Below are 24,161 nucleotides of genomic sequence, written 5' to 3' on the forward strand. Positions count from 1 at the left end.
TAAAAATATACACTTTAAAATTATTTGTTTTGTAAACAATGTAAAATACTGATGAAGGTAAAGTAGCTCTTGACCACCTTCTTCCTCCAATCCGAATCCTGGCCCTCAGAGTTACTACTTTGCCCTTTCCCCTTTCAGACTTACTCCTTCAGATTTAAATGCCTATGTGTGCAAATATATAGTTTGCGGCAACTTGGCTTTTTTCCCTCTCACTTATCTTGATCTTTTCACAGATTTATGTTGCTCAAGAGCTGCACAGTATTTCAAAATGCGGATGTACCATAGTCTATCTTGTCTTTCATCTATCAATGAATGACTAGGTTTCCAAATTATTTCCCCCCGTGCTCCCCAATAAAGCTGGATCCCCAGCTTTTTTGTACACATGTGCAAGTGCCCACGGGGTAAAACCTTAAAAATGGAAGACGTGTGAGTACTTTCTTTTTCATTTTATAGGCTCTGGAGAACTACTGCAGGGAGGCTGGGATACAAAACACCCTCAGGCCAACAAGCGGCCAGCTAGGACAGGTTCTTGCTTTAGCCCCTGACAAGTTTTCTTCCTTTCCTAATGGACGCTAACTTTGGCTTTTTTTTTTTTTTTTTTTAACCTCGTAGATGCAACAGTTCCCAGCACTAAATCCAGATATACAACCACTCAGCTACCAAGCGCTACGCCTGATAAATTACAGGGGAAAAAAAAATCTCCAGTCCTTTCACGTAGTGACGCTTGCTTCCGGGAAGCGGGCCGGAAGCCACTCCTCAATTCTGCGTCAAACCCGACTTCAGGGGCCGTCGTAAAAGTGTCGTCCCTGTGTCTCCGACCGGCCACAGGTTTCCGCTTGCCTCTGGCCGGGGGTCGGCAACTGCAGGAGTCAGTTTCCCTCAAGATGGCGGACGAGGAAGCTGGAGGTGCGGAGAGGATGGAAATCAGCGCGGAGTTACCCCAGACCCCTCAGCGTCTGGCATGTGTAAGTCCCTGTAGGCAAGTCTCTTTTGTCCTCCCCCCAGTGCCTCCCTACTGCGCTTAGGAGGATGTGGGGTTCACCCCCTATGGCAGCTCTGGGGAGGGGGAGTTATCTGGATTGATCTGGAAGGAAGCCACTGAATAAAAAGTTAGTCGCAACCCACATTTCTGCCAGCCAAGTGTGCGGAATATAATGACTTTGTTATGTGTTATTCCTGATAATCTCAAACATGCATGTCTCTATTCTGAAGTAGAAGGAACCAGTGATGTTATTAGACGGTTTGATGTGAGGGCCGAGGCGGGGTTGGAGCAAGAGCCATTTTCGTATAGAAGCAGTACTAACCCTTTACTCTTGATGATGGGAACGCAGCACCTGGTATTGTATTGCATAGCCAGCTGGCCGGGACCTGATAATGGCAGAGAGTGCTGCCACTGTCATGTCTAGATGTGAGGTGTAGTAACTGGCCTTCGATATAGCATATTAAGAACCCCAGGCCTAACCCTCAGTGGAGAAGCCCATCATCTGTCGCTACTTTTTAAAGCTGAAGAAGGGACTCCCAAACATTTCAAGCCAGAGCAATACCATTAATTAATGTTGGAATCTATACGTTGCTCTTGCATTTTGAAAGAATAGGAAGGCAGAGATAGTGAACAAATTTGAGTCACTAGCTACAGGGAGAAAGCTGACGGTGGAAGATAAGAGTAGAGGGCAATGTTAGGGAATGTTCTGGATGCCCAGGGCATCTAGTGGGGAAATATATAGAAAATATTCAAGTATCTGTCACTGCATAATGTTTTATTAGTTTTGTCTTTCTAAATAGCAGCATTTAGAGATTTGGGATATACACCATTTTTTCTGAAGTTTCTTTGGTTTGTAGTTTAATAAAAGCTTTATTTTATTTTATTTTATTTTTTTGAGACGGAGTCTCACTCTGTCGTTCAGTCTGGAGTGCAGTGGCACAATCTCGGCTCGCTGCAGCCTCTGCCTCCCGGGTTCAGGAATTCTCCTGCCTCAGCCTCTTGAGTAGCTGGGATTACAGGCGCCTGCCACCATGCCTGGCTAATTTTTTTTTTTTTTTTTTGGGTATTTTCAGTAGAGACAGGGTTTCACCATATTGGCCAGGCTGATATCGAACACCTGACCTCAGGTGATCCACCTGCCCCGGCCTCCCAAAGTGCTGGGATTACAGATTAAAAGCATTCTTGAAGGTTTTTATTTGTTTTTTTAACCCTGCATACAATTGAACATTGTTTTATGCAAAAACAGGGAGCTACTTCAGGGACTGAAAAGACTGGCTAGGAGGTAGGAACCAGGTAGGGAGGGAGTTGGAAAAGGGTTTGGCTTCTGACTATGTCAGTGCTTGCCGTTTTCCTCCACCCCAAATAGCAGTTCAAATTCACTTCACTACTGGTAGTGAAGGAGAAAGCATCTTATTTGCGATGATAAGGAATGAGGAGGTAGGACAAATATAAAAGCAGCTGAAACATTTTAATGGTAGTTTGTGAGTTTTGCTTGTTAGAAGGAGTGGGGAAACTGTGCTGTGGTCAGAAGAATTGTTAGAGTTTTGTATCTGAAGACTAATATCTATTTAAAGCTTTGATACATTAATTTTTTCCAGATGATACAGTAAAACCCCATCATTCTGGCCGCCACTAATTTGGAATTGGAGATAACGATACAGGAATTGAGCTAGAATTTATGTGACAACTCTTTACCTCAGGAAATAGTATTCGATTTTGTTGGGCAGGGCTTTAGGTTTTGCAAAGTAGTAGGTAGATTGTGTAATATAGCCTCAGGGAACTCACAATCTGGTGACACAGGTAATATAAGTGCCCAAATAATTTTAATTCAAGGTAGAGTAATGTTAGTAGATGAGGACCTGTGACTGTTAAGCTTTGTAACCCCTTTTATGGCTTGCATCTCTGTGTCTACTGAAGACCCTACAGATCATTCTACCTTTCTCTCTTTCTCTTTTTCTCTTTTTAAAGCTACTACTGTTTTCAATTTTATTCTAACCATGGTGTGACACTGGCTTCCCAGTTTACTACTTTGCTCTTAAGCAATACAAGCTCAGTTGTCCCCCCTACTCCTTATTGTTTATCTTTAGACAAAGATAAATAGTATGGGACATTCATAGAGGTTTAAGCAATCATACAATTTCCATTAGAGTCTAATCCCTGGTTATAGTCTCTGATTTCGTTAAACTTTCTTCTTGGTCTGCAGATCCGTTTTCATTTATGTTGCTGTTAGTAAGCATGAAGGCTGTAGTATTCCTAACATTATCTCACATGCAATTCAAATAAAATAATATGTATGAATTAGTGGACATTGATAAACGCCATTGCTTAAGAATCACCAGGGGAACTGATACTGTAGGTCTGAGGTGAGGTCCAAGAATCTGCATTTTCACAAGCCTGCCGTGCTAATTCTGTAATAGTGGTGTATGGGCCACACTTTGAGTAATACTTAGCTAGGTATTTGGAAGTTATCAGTAAATTTACAGTTGAGGTTGTGGGAATGGATAACATCTTTTTTTTTTGAGATAGGGTCTTGCTTTGTCACCCAAGCTGGAGTGCAGTGGCACAAACATAACTCACTGCAGCCTCAATCTCTCAGGCTCAGGTGATCCTCCCACCTGTCTCCTGAGTAACTGGGGATATAGGCATGTGCCACCATGCCCAGTTAATTTTTTGCATTTTTTTTTGTAGAGACACGGTTTAATTTAATTTAATTTTATTTTATTTATTTAAGACAGAGTCTTACTCCATCACCCAGGCTGGAGTACAGTGGTGCCATCTTGGCTCACTATAACCTCTACCTTCCAGGTTCAAGCAATTCTTGTGCCTCAACCTCCCAAGTAGCTGGAATTACAGGTGTGTGCCACCACGCCCAGCTGATTTTTGTATTTTTAGTAGAGACAGGGTTTTACCATATGGCCAGGCTGGTCTCGAACTCCTGACCTCAAGTGATCCATCCGCCTTGGCCTCCCAAAGTGGTGGGATTACAGGAGTGAGCCACTACGCCCAGCCTGGATGAAATCTTTGAGGAGGAAAATGTGTGTGTATATAGACACACACACACAGGAAAAGAGAGATTGAGACAGAGAGAAAGAGAACAGGAATGATTGAAACAGGGGTAGAAAATGGAAGAACGAGGAAAGAACATGGAAACAGAATAGGCAAGCAGGTAGGAGGTGAGAATAGTGTGATGGCATGGGGCATCGTTTTGAGGAGTGGGTGGTTTATTGGGTCCGTGATAATGAGGACTGAGAAAAATCGGGAATCAAGAGGGTTGTGAGGTAGTCTGCCAGAACTTCTGCCTTCCGTCTTCCTCAACTAGATTTTCTTCCTTAAGTCAATTTCAGAAGATACGTCTTGGCATGATACTCAGCTCATTTCTATTGCCTGTTTATAACCTCTACCTAGGGGATTTCCTCCAGTTCTGTGACTTTAAATACCGTCTGTATGTATTCAGTTCCCAAATTTACATCTCTGTGTCATCTCACTTCTGAGCTCCAGAATCATAAATCCAACTGCCTACTTGACATCTTCACTTGGATGTCTGGTGTTTCAAACAGTGGGAGCAATTAAGAAGTTGCTGCTGTAACCCAAGCCGTAGTTGATGGTAGCTTGCACTGGAAAGGTTATCCCTGGAGACAGAGTGAAGAGGATGAATGTGAGAGAGATTTTAGAAGTATAGAAGAAGCAAAAAGACTTGCTGATAGATTAGGCATGAGGCAAAAGGGAAGGAACGATGACATCTGCATCCTCAGTTTTTGGTTTAACCATTCATGGCAGTGGTTGTGTTGTTTCCAGTGGTATGATCTCGGCTCACTGCAACCTCCGTGTCCCAAGTTCAAGCAATTCTCCTGCCTCAGCCTCCTGAGTAGCTGGAATTACAGGCATGCACCACCATGCCTGGCCTTTTTTTTCTTTTTCTTTTTTTTTTTTTTTGAGCCAAGGTCTCTCTCTGTTGCCCAGGCTGGAGCGCAGTGGCGAGATCTCGGCTCGGTTCACTGAAACCTCCGCATCCCGGGTTCAATTGATTCTCCTGACTCAGCCTTTCAAGTAGCTGGGATTACAGGTGCCTGCCACCATACCTGGTTAATTTTTGTATTTTTAGTAGAGACAGGGGTTTCACCATGTTGGCCAGGCTGGTCTTGAACTCCTGACCTCAGGCAATCTGCCCACCTCAGCCTCCCAAATTGCTGGGATTATAGGCGTGAGCCACCGTGCCCAGCCAATTTTTTTTGTATTTTTAGTAGAGGTGGGGTTTCACCTTATTGGCCAGACTGGTCTGGAACTCCTGACCTCAAGTGATCCACCCATCTCGACCTCCCCAGCTGCTGGGATTACAGGTGTGAGCCATCGTGCCTGGCCTTGGTTGTGTCATATATTGAGAGGAAAGACCAGATTTTAGGAGAGGAAAGGAGAAAGACAGATCAAGAGTTTGGTTTTCCCTGTCTCTGTAGACGACACCTCCATAATAGCTCTTGAACACAAATATGTCTCCACCCATGTAGTCCAAGTCACTATCTGTTGTCTTGACTACTGTAGTGACTTCTTAACTGGTCTCTTTGCTTCCACTGTTGCCCTCTTCCTGTCCATTCTGCACAGAACAACCAGAGTAATCTTTTAAAGATTAAATCAGATCATGTCAGTCTCCTATCTAAATCCTCAGTGGCTTTCTATTATACTTAGAATAAGGTCTAAATTCATTACAAGCCTTCAAGACTTTGCCTGATCCGGCCCCTACATCTCCACCTCATTTCCTATTATATTCTCCTCACTCATCCTGGCCTGTTAGTACAAGCTGAAACTGTATTTTGCTTTAGGGTCTGTGCCTTTGCTTGCTATTTGCTTTTCCTAGAGTGTTTTCCCTCTGTTTTTTTTCGTAATACATACCCTGTCTAAGAGATGGGTTCCTCTTATTCTCTGTCAAAGCAACCTGTTTTTTTCTCCCTTTGCAATTACAATCTGTAATTACTGTATTGTCTTTATTTACTTAGTGAAATATCTGTTTCTCCCTCCAGAGGGAGAGGTAAGTTCCATGAAGGGAAGGATCATGTATGACTTGTTCATTGATGCATCTTTTTTTTTTTTTTTTTGAGACGGAGTCTCGCTCTGTCACCAGGCTGGAGTGCAGTGGTGTGATCTCGGCTCACTGCAACCTCTGCCTCCTGGGTTCAAGCGATTCTCCTGCCTCAGCCTCCCGAGTAGCTGGGACTATAGGTGCATGCCACCATGCCCAGCTAATTTTTGTATTTTTAGTAGACACGAGGTTTCACCATGTTGGCCAGGATGATCTCGATCTCTTGACCTCATGATCCGCCTGCCTAAGCCTCCCAAAATGCTGGGATTGATTACAGGTGTGAGCCACCGTGCCCAGCCACATTGGTGTATCTTGCTATGTGATTGATAGAGAAGACACTTTTTTTTCCTTTGAAACGAAGTTTCACTCTTGTTGCCCAGACTGGAGTGCAATGGCATGTTCTCGGCTCACTGCAACCTCTGTCTCCTAGGTTCAAACGATTCTTCTTCCTCAGCCTTCTGAGTAGCTGGGATTACAGGCACGCGTCACCATGCCCGGCTAATTTTTGTATTTTTAGTAGACACGAGATTTCTCTGTGTTGGTCAGGCTGGCCTCAAACTCCTGACCTCAGGTGATCCACCCGCCTCAGCCTCCCAAGGTACTGGGATTACAGGCGTGAGCCACCACGCCTGGCAGAAGACACTTTTTTTAAATGAATGAATAACTGAGGATCAACATTAATGATTTATTGTAGTAAGATTAGTAGTGATCAGTGGATGGAGGTTGTAGATGGAAAAAAGAGGGAATGAGTGGGCATGGTAGGGTAGTGGCTAACCTTGAAGTCCAGGCTGATCAGGGAGGTAATAAAAGCCAAAACAGGAAATCTGGAGGGAATTGGTGAGATTGAGGTATTAAAGGACATGAGATTGACATAATTGGGAGGACTGAACTTTGTGGTCAGAAAGGGGAATTTTAGAATTTGAGTACATGGGGGCACATCAAGTTTTTGCAATGGTAGAGCCAGGTTAAAGGCACCTCTTGGCCTGGCGCAGTGGCTTACGCCTGTAATCCCAGCACTTTGGGAGGCCAAGGAGGGTAGATCACGAGTTCGAGAGATCGAGACCATCCTGGCTAACAAGGTGAAAGCCCTTCTCTACTAAAAATACAAAAAATTAGCTGGGTGCGATGGTGGGCGCCTGTAGTCCCAGCTACTTGGGAGACTGAGGCAGGAGAATCGCTTGAACCCGGGAGGCGCAGCTTGCAGTGAGCTATCACACCACTGCACTCCAGCCTGGGCAACAGAGCAAGACTCCATCTTAAAAAAAAAAAAAAAAAAGACACCTCTTATGTGTTCCTATAGCACCCTTTCCATATTCCTGTTTTATGTAGCGTGTCTCAGACTATACTCGACATTATCTGTTTACTATGTGTCCTTCCTTCTAGGCAGTGAAGTTCTTGAAGGCCTGAACTGTTTCTTGTTCACAGCTGTATCTCTAGTTTCTAGCACGTTGCTTCAAAATTTTTATTGAATGCATGAATGAATGAATGAATGAGGAGACACTGAGGTAGAGAGGAGGTAGAGGTGATGGGAGCTGAGAATGTTAAGAGATACTAACATTATTGAGATATAATTTACATACAATAAAATGTACCCATTTAAGGCATTTCTTGGATAAATTTTAACAAATGTGTATACTTGTGTGACTACCACTGAATCAGGATATAGAATATTTCTATTATTTCCCAAAGTTGTCTCCTGCTCAAATGGGAGGATTTTTTAAAAGTTTAATGTTGTTATGCTTTCGCAATAATCATTATGGAAATCAAGGAAAAATGTACCCCTAATCTCATATCTATAGGGGAACTTTTTTTTTTTTTTCTGGAGTCATCACCCAGGCTGGAGTGCAGTGGCGCAATCTTGGCTCACTGAAACCTCCGCCTCCTGGGTTCAAGCAGTTCTCTTGCCTCAGCCTCCCGAGTAGCTGGGATTACAGGTACGCACCACCTTGTCCAGCTAATTTTTGTATTTTTAGTAGAGACGAAATTTTGCCATGTTGGCTGGGCTGGTCTCAAACTTGTGACCTCAGGTGATGATCTGCCTGCCTCAGCCTCCCAAAGTGCTGGGATTACAGGTGTTAGCCACCGCGCCTGGCCTATAGGGGATCTTTAAAAGATAGCATAATCTCGTGACTTCAAAATAGAAGTGAGAAGTTCTGTGTGATTTTAATTGGAGATGATTTTCCTTAGAAATTTGAATCTATATTGTTTTAGGCCATAGTACAGTTTTGTGTAGTAAGGACATACTCTGAGTAGGAAAACTGATGAAAGCCTAGGTCTTTTTTTTTTTTTTTTGAGACAGGGTCTCGCTCTGTCACCCAAGCTGGAGTGCAGTGGCGCAATCTCAGCTCACTGCAGGCTCCGCCTTCTGGGTTCACGCCATTCTCCTGCTTCAACCTCCCGTGTAGCTGGGACTATAGGTGCCCGCCACCACACCCGGCTAATTTTTTGTATTTTTAGTAGAGGTGGGGTTTCATCTTGTTAGCCAGGATGGTCTGTGTCTCCTGACTCGTGATCCATCCCCCTCGGCCTCCCAAAGTGCTGGGATTACAGGCGTGAGCCACTGCGCCCAGCCAAACCTAGGTTTTTTGAGCCCCAACTGAAGTACTTTGTTACTAGATCTTAGCAAGACCTAATGGCTTTTATTTTTTCACCATCTCATAATTTCTATTTTGGGGACTTAGGGAAATTTGGATTTTTTAAATGCCAGATTCTATAGAATCAGATGTGAAATTGAGTTCTAAAACCCTAAGTCAAAATGAGTGATTCAGCCCCACTAACTGTAAGAGTCTAGGGAAGGAACAGTAACTTAGTGTAGATGTGCTAGTGCTGGATACTGACTTCTTACAATACCAAACACTATCCTGCAAATGAAAAGGTTTTTGTCCTCAGTACCGCACAAAGGTTGTGTCTGGATAGATACTTTTATAAGTCAGTGATACAGATGAACCAGTGAAATACAGGCATACCTTATTTTATTGAGCTTCCTTACTATGCTTTGTAGATAATGAGTTCTTTATAAATTAAAGTCTGTGGCAATCCTGTCTCAAGCACGCCTTACAGTGCCATTTTTTCACCATTGTGTGCTCACTTCCTGTCATTGTGTCACATTTTGGTAATTCTCACAATATTTCAAGCTTTTTCATTATTATATCTGTTATGATGATCTGTGATCAGTGACCTTTGATGTTACTATTGTAATTGTTTTGGGGTGCCATGAACCACATCCGTAAAAGACAGCAAACATAATAAAAAATGTGTTTGTTCTGACTGCTCCACTGACCAGCTACTTGCCCATCTCTCTCCATCTCCTTAGGCATCCCTGTACCCTAAGATGGGACAATATTAAAATTAAGCCAGTTAATAACCCTACAATGGCCTCTAAGTATTGTAGTGAAAAGGAAAGTTCAGTATTCTCACTTTAAATCAAAAGCTAGAAATGATGAAGCTTGGTGAGGAAAGCTGTTGAAAGCTGATATAGGCCAGAGTTATGCCTCTTGTGCCAAGCAGTTAGCCAAGTTGTGAATGCAAAGGAAAAGTTCTTGAAGGAAATTAAAAGTGCTACTCCAGTGAACAGACAAATGGTAAGAAAGCGAAACAGCCTTACTGATGATGTGGAAAAAGTTTTAGTGCTCTGGATAGAAGATTGAACCAGCCACAATATTCCCTTAAGGCAAAGCCTAATCGAAGAGCAAGGCCCTCACTCTCTTCAGTTCTCCGAAGGCTGAGAGAAGTGAGGAAGCTGCAGAAGAAAAGTTGGAAGCTGGCAGAGGTTGGTTCATGAGGTTTAAGGAAAGAAGCCATCTCCACAACATAAAAGTACAGTGTGAAGCTGTAAGTGCTGATTGATGGAGAAGCTGCAGCAAGTTATGCAGAAGATCTAGCTAAGATAATTGATGAAGGTGGCTACACTAAACAGATTTTCCATGTAAATGAAACAGCCTTCTGTTGGAAGACGATGCCGTGTAGAGCTTTCATAGCTAGAGAGAAGTCAGTGCCTGGCTTCAAAGGACAGGCTGACTCTCTTGATAGGGGCTAATGCAGCTGATAACTTTTAAGTTGAAGCCAATTTCCATTTACCATTCAGAAGATCCAAGAATCCTTAAGAATTATGCTACTCTAAGTATGTTGAATAAATGGAACTAGAAAGCCTGGATGACAGCACATCTGTTATAGCATGGTTTACTGAATATTTTAAGTCCACTGTAGAGAACTACTGCTGATAATATTTCAAAAGATTACTACTCATGGACAATACATTTGGTCACCCAAAAGCTCTGATGGAGATATACAAGGAGATAAATGTTATTTTCATGTCTGCTAATACAACATCCATTCTGTAGCCTGTGGATCAAGGAGTAATTGCAACTTTCAACTCTTACTATTTAAGAAACACATTTAATAAAACTGTAACTTTCATAAATTATGATTCTTCTGATGGATATGGGCAAAGTCCGTTGAAAACCTTTTGGAAAGGATTCAGCATTCTAGATGCCATTATGAACATTCATGATTTGGGGAAGGAGGTCAAAATATCAACATGAACAGGAGTTTGGAAGAAGTTGATTCCAACCCTCATGGATGACTTTGAGGGGTTCAAGACTTCAGTAGAGGAAGTAATTGCAGATGTAGTAGAAATAACAAGAGAACTAGAATTAGAAGTGGAGATTGAAGTTATGACTGAATTGCTGCAAACCCATGATAAAAACGTAATGGCTGAGGAGTTGCTACTTCTGGATGAGCAGAGAAAGTGGTTTCTCAAGATAGAATCTACTTTTGGTGAAGATGCTGTGGACATTGTTTAAATGAGAATAAAGGATTTAGAATATTCCATAAACGTAGTTGATAAAGCAGCAGCAGAGTTGGCAAGAATTGACTCCAGTTTTGAAAGAAGTTCTACTGTTGGTAACATGCTGTTACATGCTACAGAGAAATATTTCGTGGAAAGGTCAATCGGTGTGGCAAACTTCATGGTTAACTTATTTTAAGAAATTGCCTGGCTGGGCATGGTGGCTCACGCCTGTACTCCCAGCACTTTGGGAGGCCGAGGCGGGCGGGTTGCCTAAGGTCAGGAGTTTGAGACCAGCCTGACCAACATGGTAAAACCCCATCTCTACCAAAAATACAAAAATGAGCCAGGCACCTGTAATCCCAGCTACTCAGGAGACTGAGGCAAGAGAATTGCTTCAACCTGGGAGGTGGAGATTGCAGTGAGCCCATAAACCCAGATCGCACCACTGCACTCCAACCTGGGGGATAGAGTGAGACCCTGTCTCAAAAAGGAAAAAGAGAAAAAGAAAAAAAAAGAAATCGCCACAGCCATCCCCATGTTTAGCAACCACCAACCTAATCAGTCAGCCATTAACATTGAGGGAAGGCCCCCCCATCAGCAAAAAGATGACAACTTTCTAAAGGCTCAGATGATCATTAGCATTTTTTAGCAGTATTTTAACATTAAGTTATGTACATTTTTTTTTTTTTGAGACGGAGTCTCGCTCTGTCACCCAGGCTGGAGTGCTGTGGCCGGATCTCAGCTCACTGCAAGCTCCGCCTCCCGGGTTCAGCCATTCTCCTGCCTCAGCCTCCCGGGTAGCTGGGACTACAGGCGCCGCCACCTCGCCCGGCTAGTTTTTTGTAGTTTTTTTTTTAGTAGAGACGGGGTTTCACCATGTTAGCCAGGATGGTCTCAATCTCCTGACCTCGTGATCCGCCCGTCTCGGCCTCCCAAAGTGCTGGGATTACAGGCTTGAGCCACCGCGCCCGGCCAAGTTATGTACATTTTTAAAGACTTCATACTATTGCACTTTTAGTATAGTGTAGTTTAAACATAACTTTCATATGCATTGGGAAACCAAAAAAATTTGTGCGACTCACTTTGTGTTCACTCTATTGTGGTAGTCTTAAACTGAACCCAAATGTCTCTGAGATATGCCTGTGTCTTGCCCATCCTTTCTTTGTGTGCTGATTTTGAGGGTTACCTCGAATTTCCCTTGCTGCCACTTTATCCATTTCTGTAAAGGTATTAAGCATATGCTGAGCTCTGTGAAATAATTTTCCTTAAGCTTTTAACCCCTTGCCTCAGATGACCTAACACAAAATATTAAGACCTCTAATCCCAGGAGATTTACTATGACTGCCTATACGTTCTTTCAAAGTGTTTTCAGTTAACATGCCCCCTCTTGAATAAACAATAGTTAATGAGCTTGGGTTTTTTTAAAGCATTTGGTACAGCCTTTTTTTTTTTTTTTTTTTTTTAATGTTGTCACACTCTAATACTAATCTGAGTGCTTATGGAAATATGCTATGGTAAATAGATGTTACTGATAAAACTCCAGTAGAGTTAATGCACTTTCCTAAGTGCCCACTTGCTGCCCGGGAATGACACAGACCCTGTCCAGAATGCAGTCTACTGTTACTCATTTGAATATAATTTTCTTTCTAATAGTTTACTTAATGCCACCCTTCAGAACAAAGTCTGTTTGACTTATTTAGAGGAGTGGAGCTATAACTACTTAATGTCTTTATGGAGTACCTTTTAAAATGCCTTTGAAGTTTTGGTATTTGTGGGTAAGCTAGAAATGACTTTAGCTACTGGAGGGAAAGTCTGTTAATTTATCAATTTTTTAAATACACACTTGTTCTGCCTTGTAATTTAAGAGAGGATTTTAGTTGGTTTGCAAATATATATTCCATACAGCAGAAAGAGAATATGAAATAGATAGCTCAGAGTTTATGAAAGCAGGATTTTACTTATCTAAATACGTCAAGGAAAGCCTAGAAAATTGGGGCATGACCTATGACAGAGACGAAAAAGAGAATACTATACAAATAGGACAAGGAGAACTTGTCCCTTAGGAGGGACAAAGTGTTTTCAAAAACCAAATTCTGACAGCATGCTTATACGTTATCTCAACAGCAAAGAAAAGAGGGTGAACTTGCTTGTCATGTGGCTCTATATTTGACTCTGGCTTATTTTATCAATGCCATACAGACATAGAAGCCATGTTTACAGACAGCACAAGGCTGGTAGGGATAACATGTAAAGGATAAATCCTATATAGGCTGAATATTGTGTCAGAAGTAAATTGTGATGAAAGTAAAGCCTTATACCTAGGTTCATTTGGTATAGGACTAAGTCTCTTACATGTGATTGACCTAAGGGTTTTAGTTGTCTGCATGGGATGTCATGTGATGTGGCAGCCAAAGAATGGTCTGCTTGTGGGAACTAGGAAAAAGAGGATTTGAAATATATATAAAAAAGAAAATAAAAAAGAAAAAGAAATAGAAAAAATTTTAAAAAGAAAAAAGGAATGTGAGAATGTGATGTTTTTGTTGTTTGTTTGCTTTTTTTTTTTTTGAGATGGAGTTTCACTCTGTCATCCAGGCTGGAGTATGTTGGCGTGATCTCCGCTCACTGCAACCTCCGCCTCCCGGGTTCAAGCGATTCTCCTGCCTCAGCCTCCCGAGCTGGGACTACAGGCGTGCACCACCACATCCGGCTAATTTTTTTGTATTTTTAGTAGAGATGGGATTTCATCATGTTGGCCAGACTGGTCTCGAACTCCTGACCTCAAGTGATCCACCCACCTCAGCCTCCCAAAGTGTTGGGATTACAGGCTGAGCCACCACACCTTTTCAGAATGTGATCTTTTGAAGCAGTTTAGTGCTCGGGATAAGGAAGGTAATAAATAGTCCTATTCCTCTTTATGGAAGCATGTTGTGCAGTTTCATAAGGGTAGTCAACTTGGAGAGTGGTCAGGATACCATGTGTTTAGGGCTGGCCAAATTTCTTTAGTCTCTTTGTTTCAGTTTAGCCATGAAATGAAGAGACTAGAAATGAGAGACATAATAGTTATCTTCATTTATTTTAAAAGACTGATGAAAAAGCAAAGTGAATTATATTGGTTTATTTCAGTAACAGGATAAAAGTTAGAGGAAGGTAGATATTAGCTTAGTTATGAGCGTGCCTTTTTTTTTTTTGTTTGAGACAGAGCCTCACTCAGTTCCCCAGGCCAAAGTGAAGTGGCGCGACCCTTGCTGCAGCCTCAGCCTCCTGGGCTCGGGTGATCCTCCCACTCAGGTACGCAGCCTGAGTACCTGGGACTACAGGCTCATGCTACCATGACGAGATAATTTTTGTGTTTTTTTTGTAGAGATGGGGTTTTACCGTGTTGCCTATGCTGGTCTTGAACTTCTGGGCTCAAGTGATCTGCCCGCCTTGGCCTCCCAAAGGGCTAGGGTTATAGGCATGAGCCATTGTCCTTGGTTGCTGTAAACCTTTGAGTCTGTAGAATAATATTAGAAGAAAACATTGTATAATCAAAGATTATTGGTGCCTAGAGATGCTCTATTTATTACTAATCCATAGTGGCTATGAAAAATGGTAGTGCCTTCAGATTTTGTTACTACTTTAAAAAGAAGAATTAGAAAAACAATTACAGGGCTCTGAAGGCTCTGTAGATGTCTAGCAGTTGTTTAAGGAAGGTCAAATTGTGGTTTAAACAAAACTAATCTACTTAAGTAAGTTCCTTTTTCAGAATGATGTTCCCAAACAGGCATCTAAGCCCTTGGGTCAGAGTTGAAAACATCTCTCTAGTCTCCTTGGGGATGAGGGAAATGTTTGGAATGTTTGGGAATTTAAATGTTGAGAACTTGTTAAGAACTTGTTTTTTACAGACTAGTCAATTAGGAAAGCTTTCCCATAATTCCAAACAGTTATTTTTTTTTTTTTCCTGGACCTGGTAGTTAAAAATTCTTAATTTTATTCCTGTTGAAAATGGGGGAAAATTTTAAAACCAACCAACCAGAGGCAAAAAATCAAACCTATTTTAGTTGAAAAAAATTTTCCATAGTTTGGCAATAGTGGAAAACATTTTTGTGAAGAGATAAATGGAAAACATTTTTGTGAAGAGTATAACTGAACTTTTATTTCCTATAAGAATTCTAGGCTGGGTGCGGTGGCTCACGCCTGTAATCCTAGCACTTTGGGAGGCCAAGTCAGGCGGATCAGAAGTTCAAGAGATTGAGACCCTCCTGGCCCATATGGTGAAACCCTGTTTCTACTAAAAATACAAAAATTAGCTGGTTGGGGTGGCATGCGCCAGTAGTCCCAGCTACTCGGGAAGCTGAGGCAGGATAATCACTTGAACCCAGGAGGCAGAGGTTACAGTGAGCTGAGAGCGAGACTCTCAAAAAAAAAAAAAAAAAATTATATACACAAAGTTAGAGAAGGCTTAATGTTATCATAATTTGCTTAGTTTTCTCTGGCAAGAAATGTGTAGCTTTTAGCAATTAACTGAGAACTTTTATTGTGTGCTTGTGCTAGGCCTATAGGATACAGGGATTTGAAGGGCAAAGTTCCTCTCCTCAGGGAGCTTACATTCTAGTTGAAGAGGTTAATTTTGTATTTTTAGTAGAGGCGGGGTTTCACCTAGCCATGTTACCTAGGCTGCTCTCAAACTCCTGAGCTCAAGTGATCCACCCACCGCGGCCTCCTGTAGTGCTAGAATTACAGCCACCATGCCCAGCCATGATGTTTTAAAATACCACTTCTTCATGGTAAAGTGTGTGATGATATAGATAATATAAGAATATTTAGGAGCCTTCAGGAATGTTCAGTAGTTGTTAGCTAAGAGGCTTCATTTGTAATTGTAATTAGAAAGAAGGCCATAGTTAAAGCAAAAAGTAAGAAGGCAAAACTTTATTGTTTTGTTTTGTTTTGCCATTGCTGGTTGAGTATCACTTGTGTTTTGGATTTTGGATTTTTTAAGATTTTGGAATATTTGTATTATACTGGTTGAACATTCAAAATCCAAAAATGTAAAATCCAAAATGTTACAATGAGCATTATCCTTGAGTGTCTTGCTTTCTGATTTTTGGGTGTGGGATGCCCAACCTATAATGTGAAATTGAACAAGCCAGTAAAGGTGGATTTTGAAACTATGTATTTGGCTGGGCGCAGTGGCTCACGCCTGTAATCCCAGCACTTTGGGAGGTCGAGGCGGATGGATCACCTGAGGTCGGGAGTTCAAGACTAGCCTGACCAACATGGAAAAACCCCATCTCTACTAAAACTGCAAAATTAGCCAGGCATGGTGGCATATGCCTGTAATCCCAGCTACTCAGGAGGCTGAGGCTGTGGTGAGCTGAGATCCAGCCATTGCACTCCATCCTGGGCAACAAGAGCGAAACTCCACCTCAAAATAAATAAATAAATAAATAAATAAAATAAAAACTACATTTATGTTTGGTTTAGTAGAATGGGCATTGAACTTTAGGACTTAGGATACCTAGTTCTGTTCCTGACATTGATACCAACTGGTTATTCGACGATTTTGGACAAGTCAATTTACTTCCCTGTGATTCAACTTTCTCGTCTATAAAATGTGAGGGGCTTGTACTCGTTTTTACTCTCAAATTTCTTCTATTCTTAACAAGAGAATTGAAAAGCGCTAGTTCTGTGCCTCCTATAATTAAGCAGAACAGTAAGGTTTTTTGTTTGGTTTGTAGCGCTGAATATGCAAGTTTTTTTGTGTGTGTTGTTTTGTTTTTTTCCCTTTAGTGCTGTTGATGAAAAGATCCTTAGGTATAACAGAACATTAGATATTATCTCTATGTTAGTTGTAGTTGTTGCCAGGTATGTAAAGAAAAGTTGTTTGTGTATGAGTACCCCAGAAGTTGGAGTAGGAATACTGGAAGGTTTATTTATTTATTTATTTATTTATTTTTGAGACGGAGTCTCACTCTGTCACCCAGGCTGGAGTGCAGTGGCCGGATCTCGGCTCACTGCAAGCTCTGCCTTCTGGGTTCACGCCATTCTCCTGCCTCAGCCTCCCGAGTAGCTGGGACTACAGGCGCCCGCCACCTCGCCCGGCTAGTTTTTTGTGTTTTTTAGTAGAGACGAGGTTTCACCGGGTTAACCAGGATGGTCTTGATCTCCTGACCTCGTGATCCGCCCGTCTCGGCCTCCCAAAGTGCTGGGATGGTATATTTATTTTTAAAAGGTTTTAGTAAAAAAAATTTAATTTTAAAATTATAAAATTACTTCCCAAATATGGACTCACTGTAAGGATATTACTCATTAGATAAGCAGACTAGTGAATTCCATGAAACTATGCTAAAATCACACCACCCATTTCTGTTAACATTTTGTTAAATATTCCTCATGATTTTTCTCTATGTAAATGTAAGTATAATATTTAACCAAATTGAGATTGTATATATACTGCTTTGTAACCTACTTTACTGAACTGTTTGCTATTAATGCCTTTCCATATTAGTAAATAAACCTCTTCAGCATCATTTCTTTTTTGTTTTGATTAATCTTAGACTATAAAAAAAAGTTGCATAAATTGTAGCACAGTTCTGTTACCTCCCTCTTCCTGTTTCCTGTAATGTTAACATTTTACATAACCATAGTATAATTATCAAGGACAGGAAATTAATATTAATACTAACTACAGATCTGATTTGCATTTAATCAGTTTTCCCATGAATGGGCTTTTTCTGTTCTAGGATCACACCCAGGATCCCAGTTACATTTAGTTATCTCTCTCTTGTCTCCTCCAGTCTGTAACAATGTCTTGATCTTTCCTTGTTTTCATGACCCACTTTTAGAGTACTTTGCAATTACGGTATGGAATGTCCCTCAGTTTGGATTTATATGATGTTTTCTCATGATTGGAATGAGATTGTACATTTTGGGCAAGAATAACACAAAAGTCAGCCAGGTGCTATAGCATGAGCCTGTAGTCCCAGCCAGATCCATCTTCTCGGGAGGTGGGGAGGATTACTTGAGCCCAAGAGTTCAAGACCAACCTAGGTGAGACCCCTTCTCTATTAAAAAGAAAAAAAGCATAGCACAATAATGTTGTGGTGTCTTTCTCTCTGTTACTGTCTTTCCCATTGGAGATACTTTGAGACTATTTGGCATCATTTTTAAATGGGCATATTATCTCATGTAGATTTTTTTTTTTTTTTTTTTTGAGATGGAGTCTCACTCTGTCACCCAGGCTGGAGTGTGGTGGCGGGAAGTTGCTCACTGCAACTTCTGCCTCTTGGGTTCGAGCAATTCTTGTGCCTCAGACTCCTGAGTAGCTGGGATTACAGGTGCATGCCACCATGCCTGGCCAATTGTTGTATTTTTAGTGGAGACAGGGTTTCAGCATGTTGGGCAGGCTAGTCTCGAACTCCTGATCTCAAGTGATCTGCCTGCCTCAGCCTCCCAAAGTGCTGGGATTACAGGCATGAGACACCATGCACACCAGGCCTCATGTGGATTTTTTAGAAGTTTTTTTTTTGTTAGTTGCAAAAGTATTGACACTTGTCTAACAAAGTCAAACAATGAAACATTGTTGAAAGTAAAAATGTGACAACCCCTAATTCTTTTCCCCAGTTCCTTCTCTCCGTGTAGCCATTATTAATAGATTGTTGTTTCTCCTTCCAGACCCTTGGTCTATGTTTAGGGAAGCATAGTCAGAGATGTGCCTCCACATATATTAAATTAGAAAACTCAGCTACTTGGGAGGCTGATGCAGGAAAATAGCTTCAACCCGGGAGGTAGAGGTTGCAGTGAGCTGAAATCGCACCATTGCACTCCAACCTGGATGATAAGAGTGAAACTCTGTCTCAAAAAAAAAAAAAAGAAAGAAAGAAAGAAAACCCAAATGTGTTGAAATTTAAAAAGTATATATAATGTTTTCCCTTTTACAAAAATGAAATTATATTTAAAGCTTTTTTTTCTTTTCTTTTTTCTTTTTTTTTTTGAGATGGAGTCTCGCTCTGTTGCCCAGGCTGGAGAGCAGTGGCACGATCTCCTCTCTCCGCTCACTCACTGCAAGCTCTGCCTCCCGGGTTCAAGCGATTCTCCTGCCTCAGCCTCCCGAGTAGCTGGAACTACAGGCTCCTGCCACCATGCCTGGCTAATTTTTGTGTATTTTTAGTAGAAACAGGGTTTCACCATGTTAGCCAGGATGGTCTTGATCTCCTGACCTTGTGATCTGCCCGCCTCGGCCTCCCTAAGTGCTGGGATTACAGGCTTGAGCCACCGCACCCGGCCTAAAGCTTCTTTTTCCACTTAACAGTATTTATGACATTCTGACTGCATTGAGTGGTATGACTGTACCACAGTGGATATACCTTTATTGATAGACATTTAGGTGGACTTCATCTTTTCAGTTACAAGTGATGTTACAGTGCACATCTGGTGGATGTAAATATATATTTTCACACTTGGACAAGTATGGCTAAATGATAGATTATTACCCTCTTCATGGACATTCAGGTTTTTAATTTTTTGCTGTTATGAATAACTGTACATGAAATGTATAGGATGGAAATAACTGTACATGAAATGTATAGGATGGAAAACGTTTTTAAATGATTTCAAATAGATAATGTGTATATACATTTAGAAATTAAAACAGTAAGAAAGGTAACACAGGGAACACTAAGTCTTTCCCGGGGCTCTTTCTGCTGTTAACAGTTTATTTTGAATCCTTTCAGAGATTTTTATATTCAAATATAAACATATACAGATACATCTCCTTCACCTCTTCCTTTTTCTTTTCCTCCCTTCTCCCAGTATAAATGATAGCACATTATACTCACTGTTCTGTACCTTTTGCTTTTTCTTTAACAATATAACTTGAAGACTGTTCCATATCAGGACATAGATCTGTGCCCTCTCCTTTTTTAATAATGTCCCATGATTTATTCAGCTCTTGCTTTGGGACATTTTGGTTGTTTCCAGTCTTTTACGATTAAAGATAGTTATGCTGCAAAAAAAATACTTTATACATGTTTATCTGAGGAGTAAATTCCTAGAATAAGCATTTCTGGGTCAAAATATATGTAAATCTAAAATTTTAATAACTATCTACAAGTTGCCCTTTAGAGAATGGGCTAATTTCTATAGTAATACCTAATGTAAACATATTTTCCATGAAGTTTTAATTGTGAGTGGAATATTGAGGTTGAATTTATTTGTGAATGGAATATTGAGGTTCATTAGTGCAAACTAAAAAAGCCTTATATGTAATCAAATATCTGTAACTTTCCTTAATGACCTATTGTGGAACCTTATCTAAAATCTTAATTCTAATTATATTAGCTTGTAAAACTCGTTGGATAAGTTTTTGTTGTTGTTTTTAAATGATGTGCCTTGAGTCATATGTGTTTTGTTTTTGTTTTTGTCTTTTTTTTTTTTTTTTTTTGAGACTGAGTCTCGCTCTGTCGCCCAGGCTGGAGTACAGTGGCCGGATCTCAGCTCACTGCAAGCTCCGCCCCCCCGGGTTTACACCATTCTCCTGCCTCAGCCTCCCAAGTAGCTGGGACTACAGGCGCCTGCCACCTCACCCGGCTAGTTTTTTGTATTTTTTAGTAGAGACGGGGTTTCACCGTATTAGCCAGGATGGTCTGGATCTCCTGGCCTCGTGATCCGCCCGTTTCGGCCTCCCAAAGTGCTGGGATTACAGGCTTGAGCCACCGCGCCCGGCCTGTTTGTTTTTTAAGAGACAGGGTCTCCCTATGTGTTGACGAGGCTGAAGTGCAGTGGCTATTCACAGGCACACACTACACAGCCTTGAACTCCTGGGCTCAAGCAGTCCTCCCACTTCAGCCTTCTGAAATGGGGCTATAGGTGCGAAAGCACTGTTGGCCTAGTTAGCATTTGATATTGCCAGTTTTTATTTTAGCCAGTATGCTAGGTTGTGCAGGGGTATCTCATTGTCATTTTAATTTGTGCTTCCCTAATGACTAATAATGGTAAGCATGTTTTCACATGCAAATAAGCCATCTGTAACAGTTTCTTTTGAAGAGCAGAAGGTTTTACTTTTGATGCAGTCCAATTTATCCAGTTTTTTCCTTTTATGGTTAGTGCTTTTTGTGTTTACAAAAGCCTGTAATCCCAGCACTTTGGGAGGCCGAGACGGGCGGATCACGAGGTCAGCAGATCGAGACCATCCTGGCTAACACGGTGAAACCCCGTCTCTACTAAACAATACAAAAAACTAGCCGGGCGAGGTGGCGGCCGCCTGTAGGCCCAGCCACTCGGGAGGCTGAGGCAGGAGAATGGCGTGAACCCGGGAGGCGGAGCTTGCAGTGAGCTGAGATCCGGCCACTGCACTCCAGCCTGGGCGACAGAGCGAGACTCCGTCTCAAAAAAAAAAAAAAAAAAAAAAACTTTGGCCTATGTTCATTTTGATCTCTTGTTAAATACTCTGGTTTCCTAAAACAAAGTGTTTGATGAATGCATTGTCTGTATAGCCTGTGACTGATAATAGAACCACCTTCACATAGCAGGAATTGGCCATTCCAGAAGGGAAGGATAATTCTTACCTACTACAGCTACTCTTCTCTTTTTTTTTTTTTTTCAGATACAGGTGGTATGTGAGCGGTTGCTTATTTCCAAGCTTAATTGTTTTTCATCACCCACTTTCCTTCTGTATTGGTGAAAGATGAACTATATTGTAAATTGCTTTGAAATTATAGAATTATGTCATTGCTTGTGCCCCTAGATGATTGAGAAGGAACTTGTAAATCAGTCTAATTTTCATCTTCTTTTCTTTCAGTGGTGGGATCAGCAGGTTGATTTTTATACTGCTTTCTTGCATCATTTGGCACAATTGGTGCCAGAAATTTACTTTGCTGAAATGGACCCAGACTTGGAAAAGCAGGAGCAAAGTGTACAAATGTCAATATTCACTCCACTGGAATGGTACTTATTTGGAGAAGATCCAGATATTTGCTTAGAGAAATTGAAGCACAGTGGAGCATTTCAGCTTTGTGGGAAAGTTTTCAAAAGTGGAGAGACAACCTATTCTTGTAGGTAAGAATTAGAAATTTACAGGATTGATTATAATTATTAAAATCCTTTTTTTTTGAAACAGAGTCTTGCTCTGTTGCCCAGGCTGGAGTGCAGTGGTGCCATCCCGGGTCACTGCAACCTCTGCCTCCCAGGTTCAAACAGTTCTCCTGCCTCAGCCTCCCAAGTAGCTGGGATTACGGGTGCTCACCACCATGCCTGGCTAGGATTACAGGTGCCCGCCACCACACCTGGCTACTTTTTGTATTTTTAGTAGAGGCGAGGTTTCACCATGTTGGCCAGGCTGGTCTCAAACTCCCGGCGTCAAGTGATCCACATGCCTTAGCCTCATAAAGTGCTGGGATTATAGGCATGAGCCACTGCGCCTGGCCAATTATTACAATCTTGGTATTTTGTATCTATTTCATGATGTACTTTTCTTGGTTTATTAGTATTTATAATACATTTAATCTTATTTAATTAACTTTCTTTTATTATACCGTTATAGTGTGGTTTTTGCTAGTACAGCTTGTTTCTGAATATATATGACTTCCAGTTAAATAGTTCTCACTGTTTCTTCCTGTTCTCCAACAGAATGTCGGTGATAGATTTTTGCCTTGTTCATAATGTATCCAGCACATTCTTACCTGAAACTCTTTGGGCCATTTCAGAATTCTGAATACTTCCTCAGCAGAGTCAGGGCAGGACACTGTAATCAAACACAATCTTTCTTTAAGAAGTCTGTGAATATTCACAACAAGTAGTATAAATCATGCCTGTAGTCTCATGTCATTTAAAGTCATGTTTTGCCACCATGTGAAATTTGTTGCCAAACCTACAAAAATCCCAAAACCTTTCAGTTTTGAAGCTATTTGGATTTCAGAGTCTGGCATAAGGGATTTTGAACCTGTAGAAACAGTAGTAATTTAGTTGACTAGAAGAGGCCAGTGGTAGGGAAACTGAAAGCAACTTTAGGCTTTTTATTCTTTATTCTTTATTCTTTGTGAGAGCAGTGCCTTAAACTGCTCTGTGGCAGCACAGAGAATGTTTTTATTCCCTACCTCTGCCTGAAAATTGAAATTTAGTTTTCCTCCTTTGTTAGAGCTAGTTTAGAGAGAATTGTTTTTACTTCCATATAATTCTAGGCCTGACTGGTTTATGTACAGTTAACGGTTGTTTAGAACATACTATCTTTCTTTATCCTGTTCTTTTCTCAGGAAAATAAATAGCCCAGGGCAAGTGCTGTGGCTCATGTCTGTAGTCCCAGCACTTTGGGAGGCTGAGGCAGGTGGATCACACAGTCAGGAGTTCAAGACCAGCCTGGCCAAGATAATGAAACCCCGTCTCTACTAAAAATACAAAAATTAGCCGGGCATGGTGGTGGGCGCCTGTGATCGCAGCTACTCGGGAGGCTGAGGCAGAGAGTTGGTTGAACCCGGGAGACAGAGATTACGGTGAGCCGAGATTGTGCCACTGCACTCCAGCCTGGGCAACAGAGCAAGACTCCATCTCAAAAACAAACAAACAAAAATAGTCTTTGCATTTTGTGTACCATGTTGCTATATAGTATAGTAAGGTTCATTTATCTTAGTATATGTTTTTAGCTAAAGCCCAGTCAGTTTCAACTAAAGCATACTAGACATTTGTAGACCTCATTTCTCCAAAAGTTTCATGGAGAAATTTTTAATTGTTAAAACTGGGGATGAGGGTACTGGCATCTAGTGTGTAGAGGCCAAGATTCCTGCTAAACGTCCTGATGCACAAGATAGTCTGGTTCATCCCCAACAAATAATTATCTGGCCCAAAATGTCAGTAGTATTAAGGTTGAAAATCCTACTCTAAATAGGCCTATAAATCATATATGTTATACAGAATATTATTAGACAACTTGTATTTCCTGTTAGCCTTTTAAGTTGTTGTTGTTGTTGTTTTTCAGACAGAGTTTCGCTCTTGTTGCCCAGGCTAGAGTGTAATGGAGCTGTCTCAGCTCACCCGCAACCTCCGCCTCCCAGGTTCAAGCAATTTTCCTTCCTCAGCCTCCTGAGTAGCTGTGCTTACAGGCATGCACTACCACGCCTGGCTGATTTTTTGTATTTTTAGTAGAGACAGGGTTTCTCCATGTTGGTCAGGCTGGTCTCGAACTCACAACCTCAGGTGATCCACCCACCTTGGCCTCCCAAAATGCTGGGATTACAGGTGTGAGCTACCAAGCCTGGCCAGCCTTTTAAAATCTTTTTAAAATTTCCCAATTTTATCTCTTCAATTCTTCTAAATAAGATATTTAAAAAATTAATCCTGGCCAGGTGCAG

At 41.3% G+C, this 24,161-nt stretch overlaps 1 protein-coding gene across 1 annotated transcript in view; it reads left to right on the forward strand.

The window, feature by feature from the left end:
* The first annotated feature begins 799 nt into the window (after positions 1-799).
* Positions 800-24,161, forward strand: part of LOC113219872 (E3 ubiquitin-protein ligase UBR1-like) — a 158,939-nt gene continuing 135,577 nt past the window's right edge. Inside the window, exons 1-2 of the mRNA XM_026447937.1 lie at positions 800-965; positions 21,620-21,876. Of these exons, the coding sequence (XP_026303722.1) occupies positions 885-965; positions 21,620-21,876 (338 nt within the window). The 5' untranslated portion in view covers positions 800-884. The remainder of the gene's footprint in view (positions 966-21,619; positions 21,877-24,161) is intronic.

Source organism: Piliocolobus tephrosceles, unplaced genomic scaffold, assembly GCF_002776525.5.
Source record: "Piliocolobus tephrosceles isolate RC106 unplaced genomic scaffold, ASM277652v3 unscaffolded_110, whole genome shotgun sequence".
NCBI lineage: Eukaryota > Metazoa > Chordata > Mammalia > Primates > Cercopithecidae > Piliocolobus > Piliocolobus tephrosceles.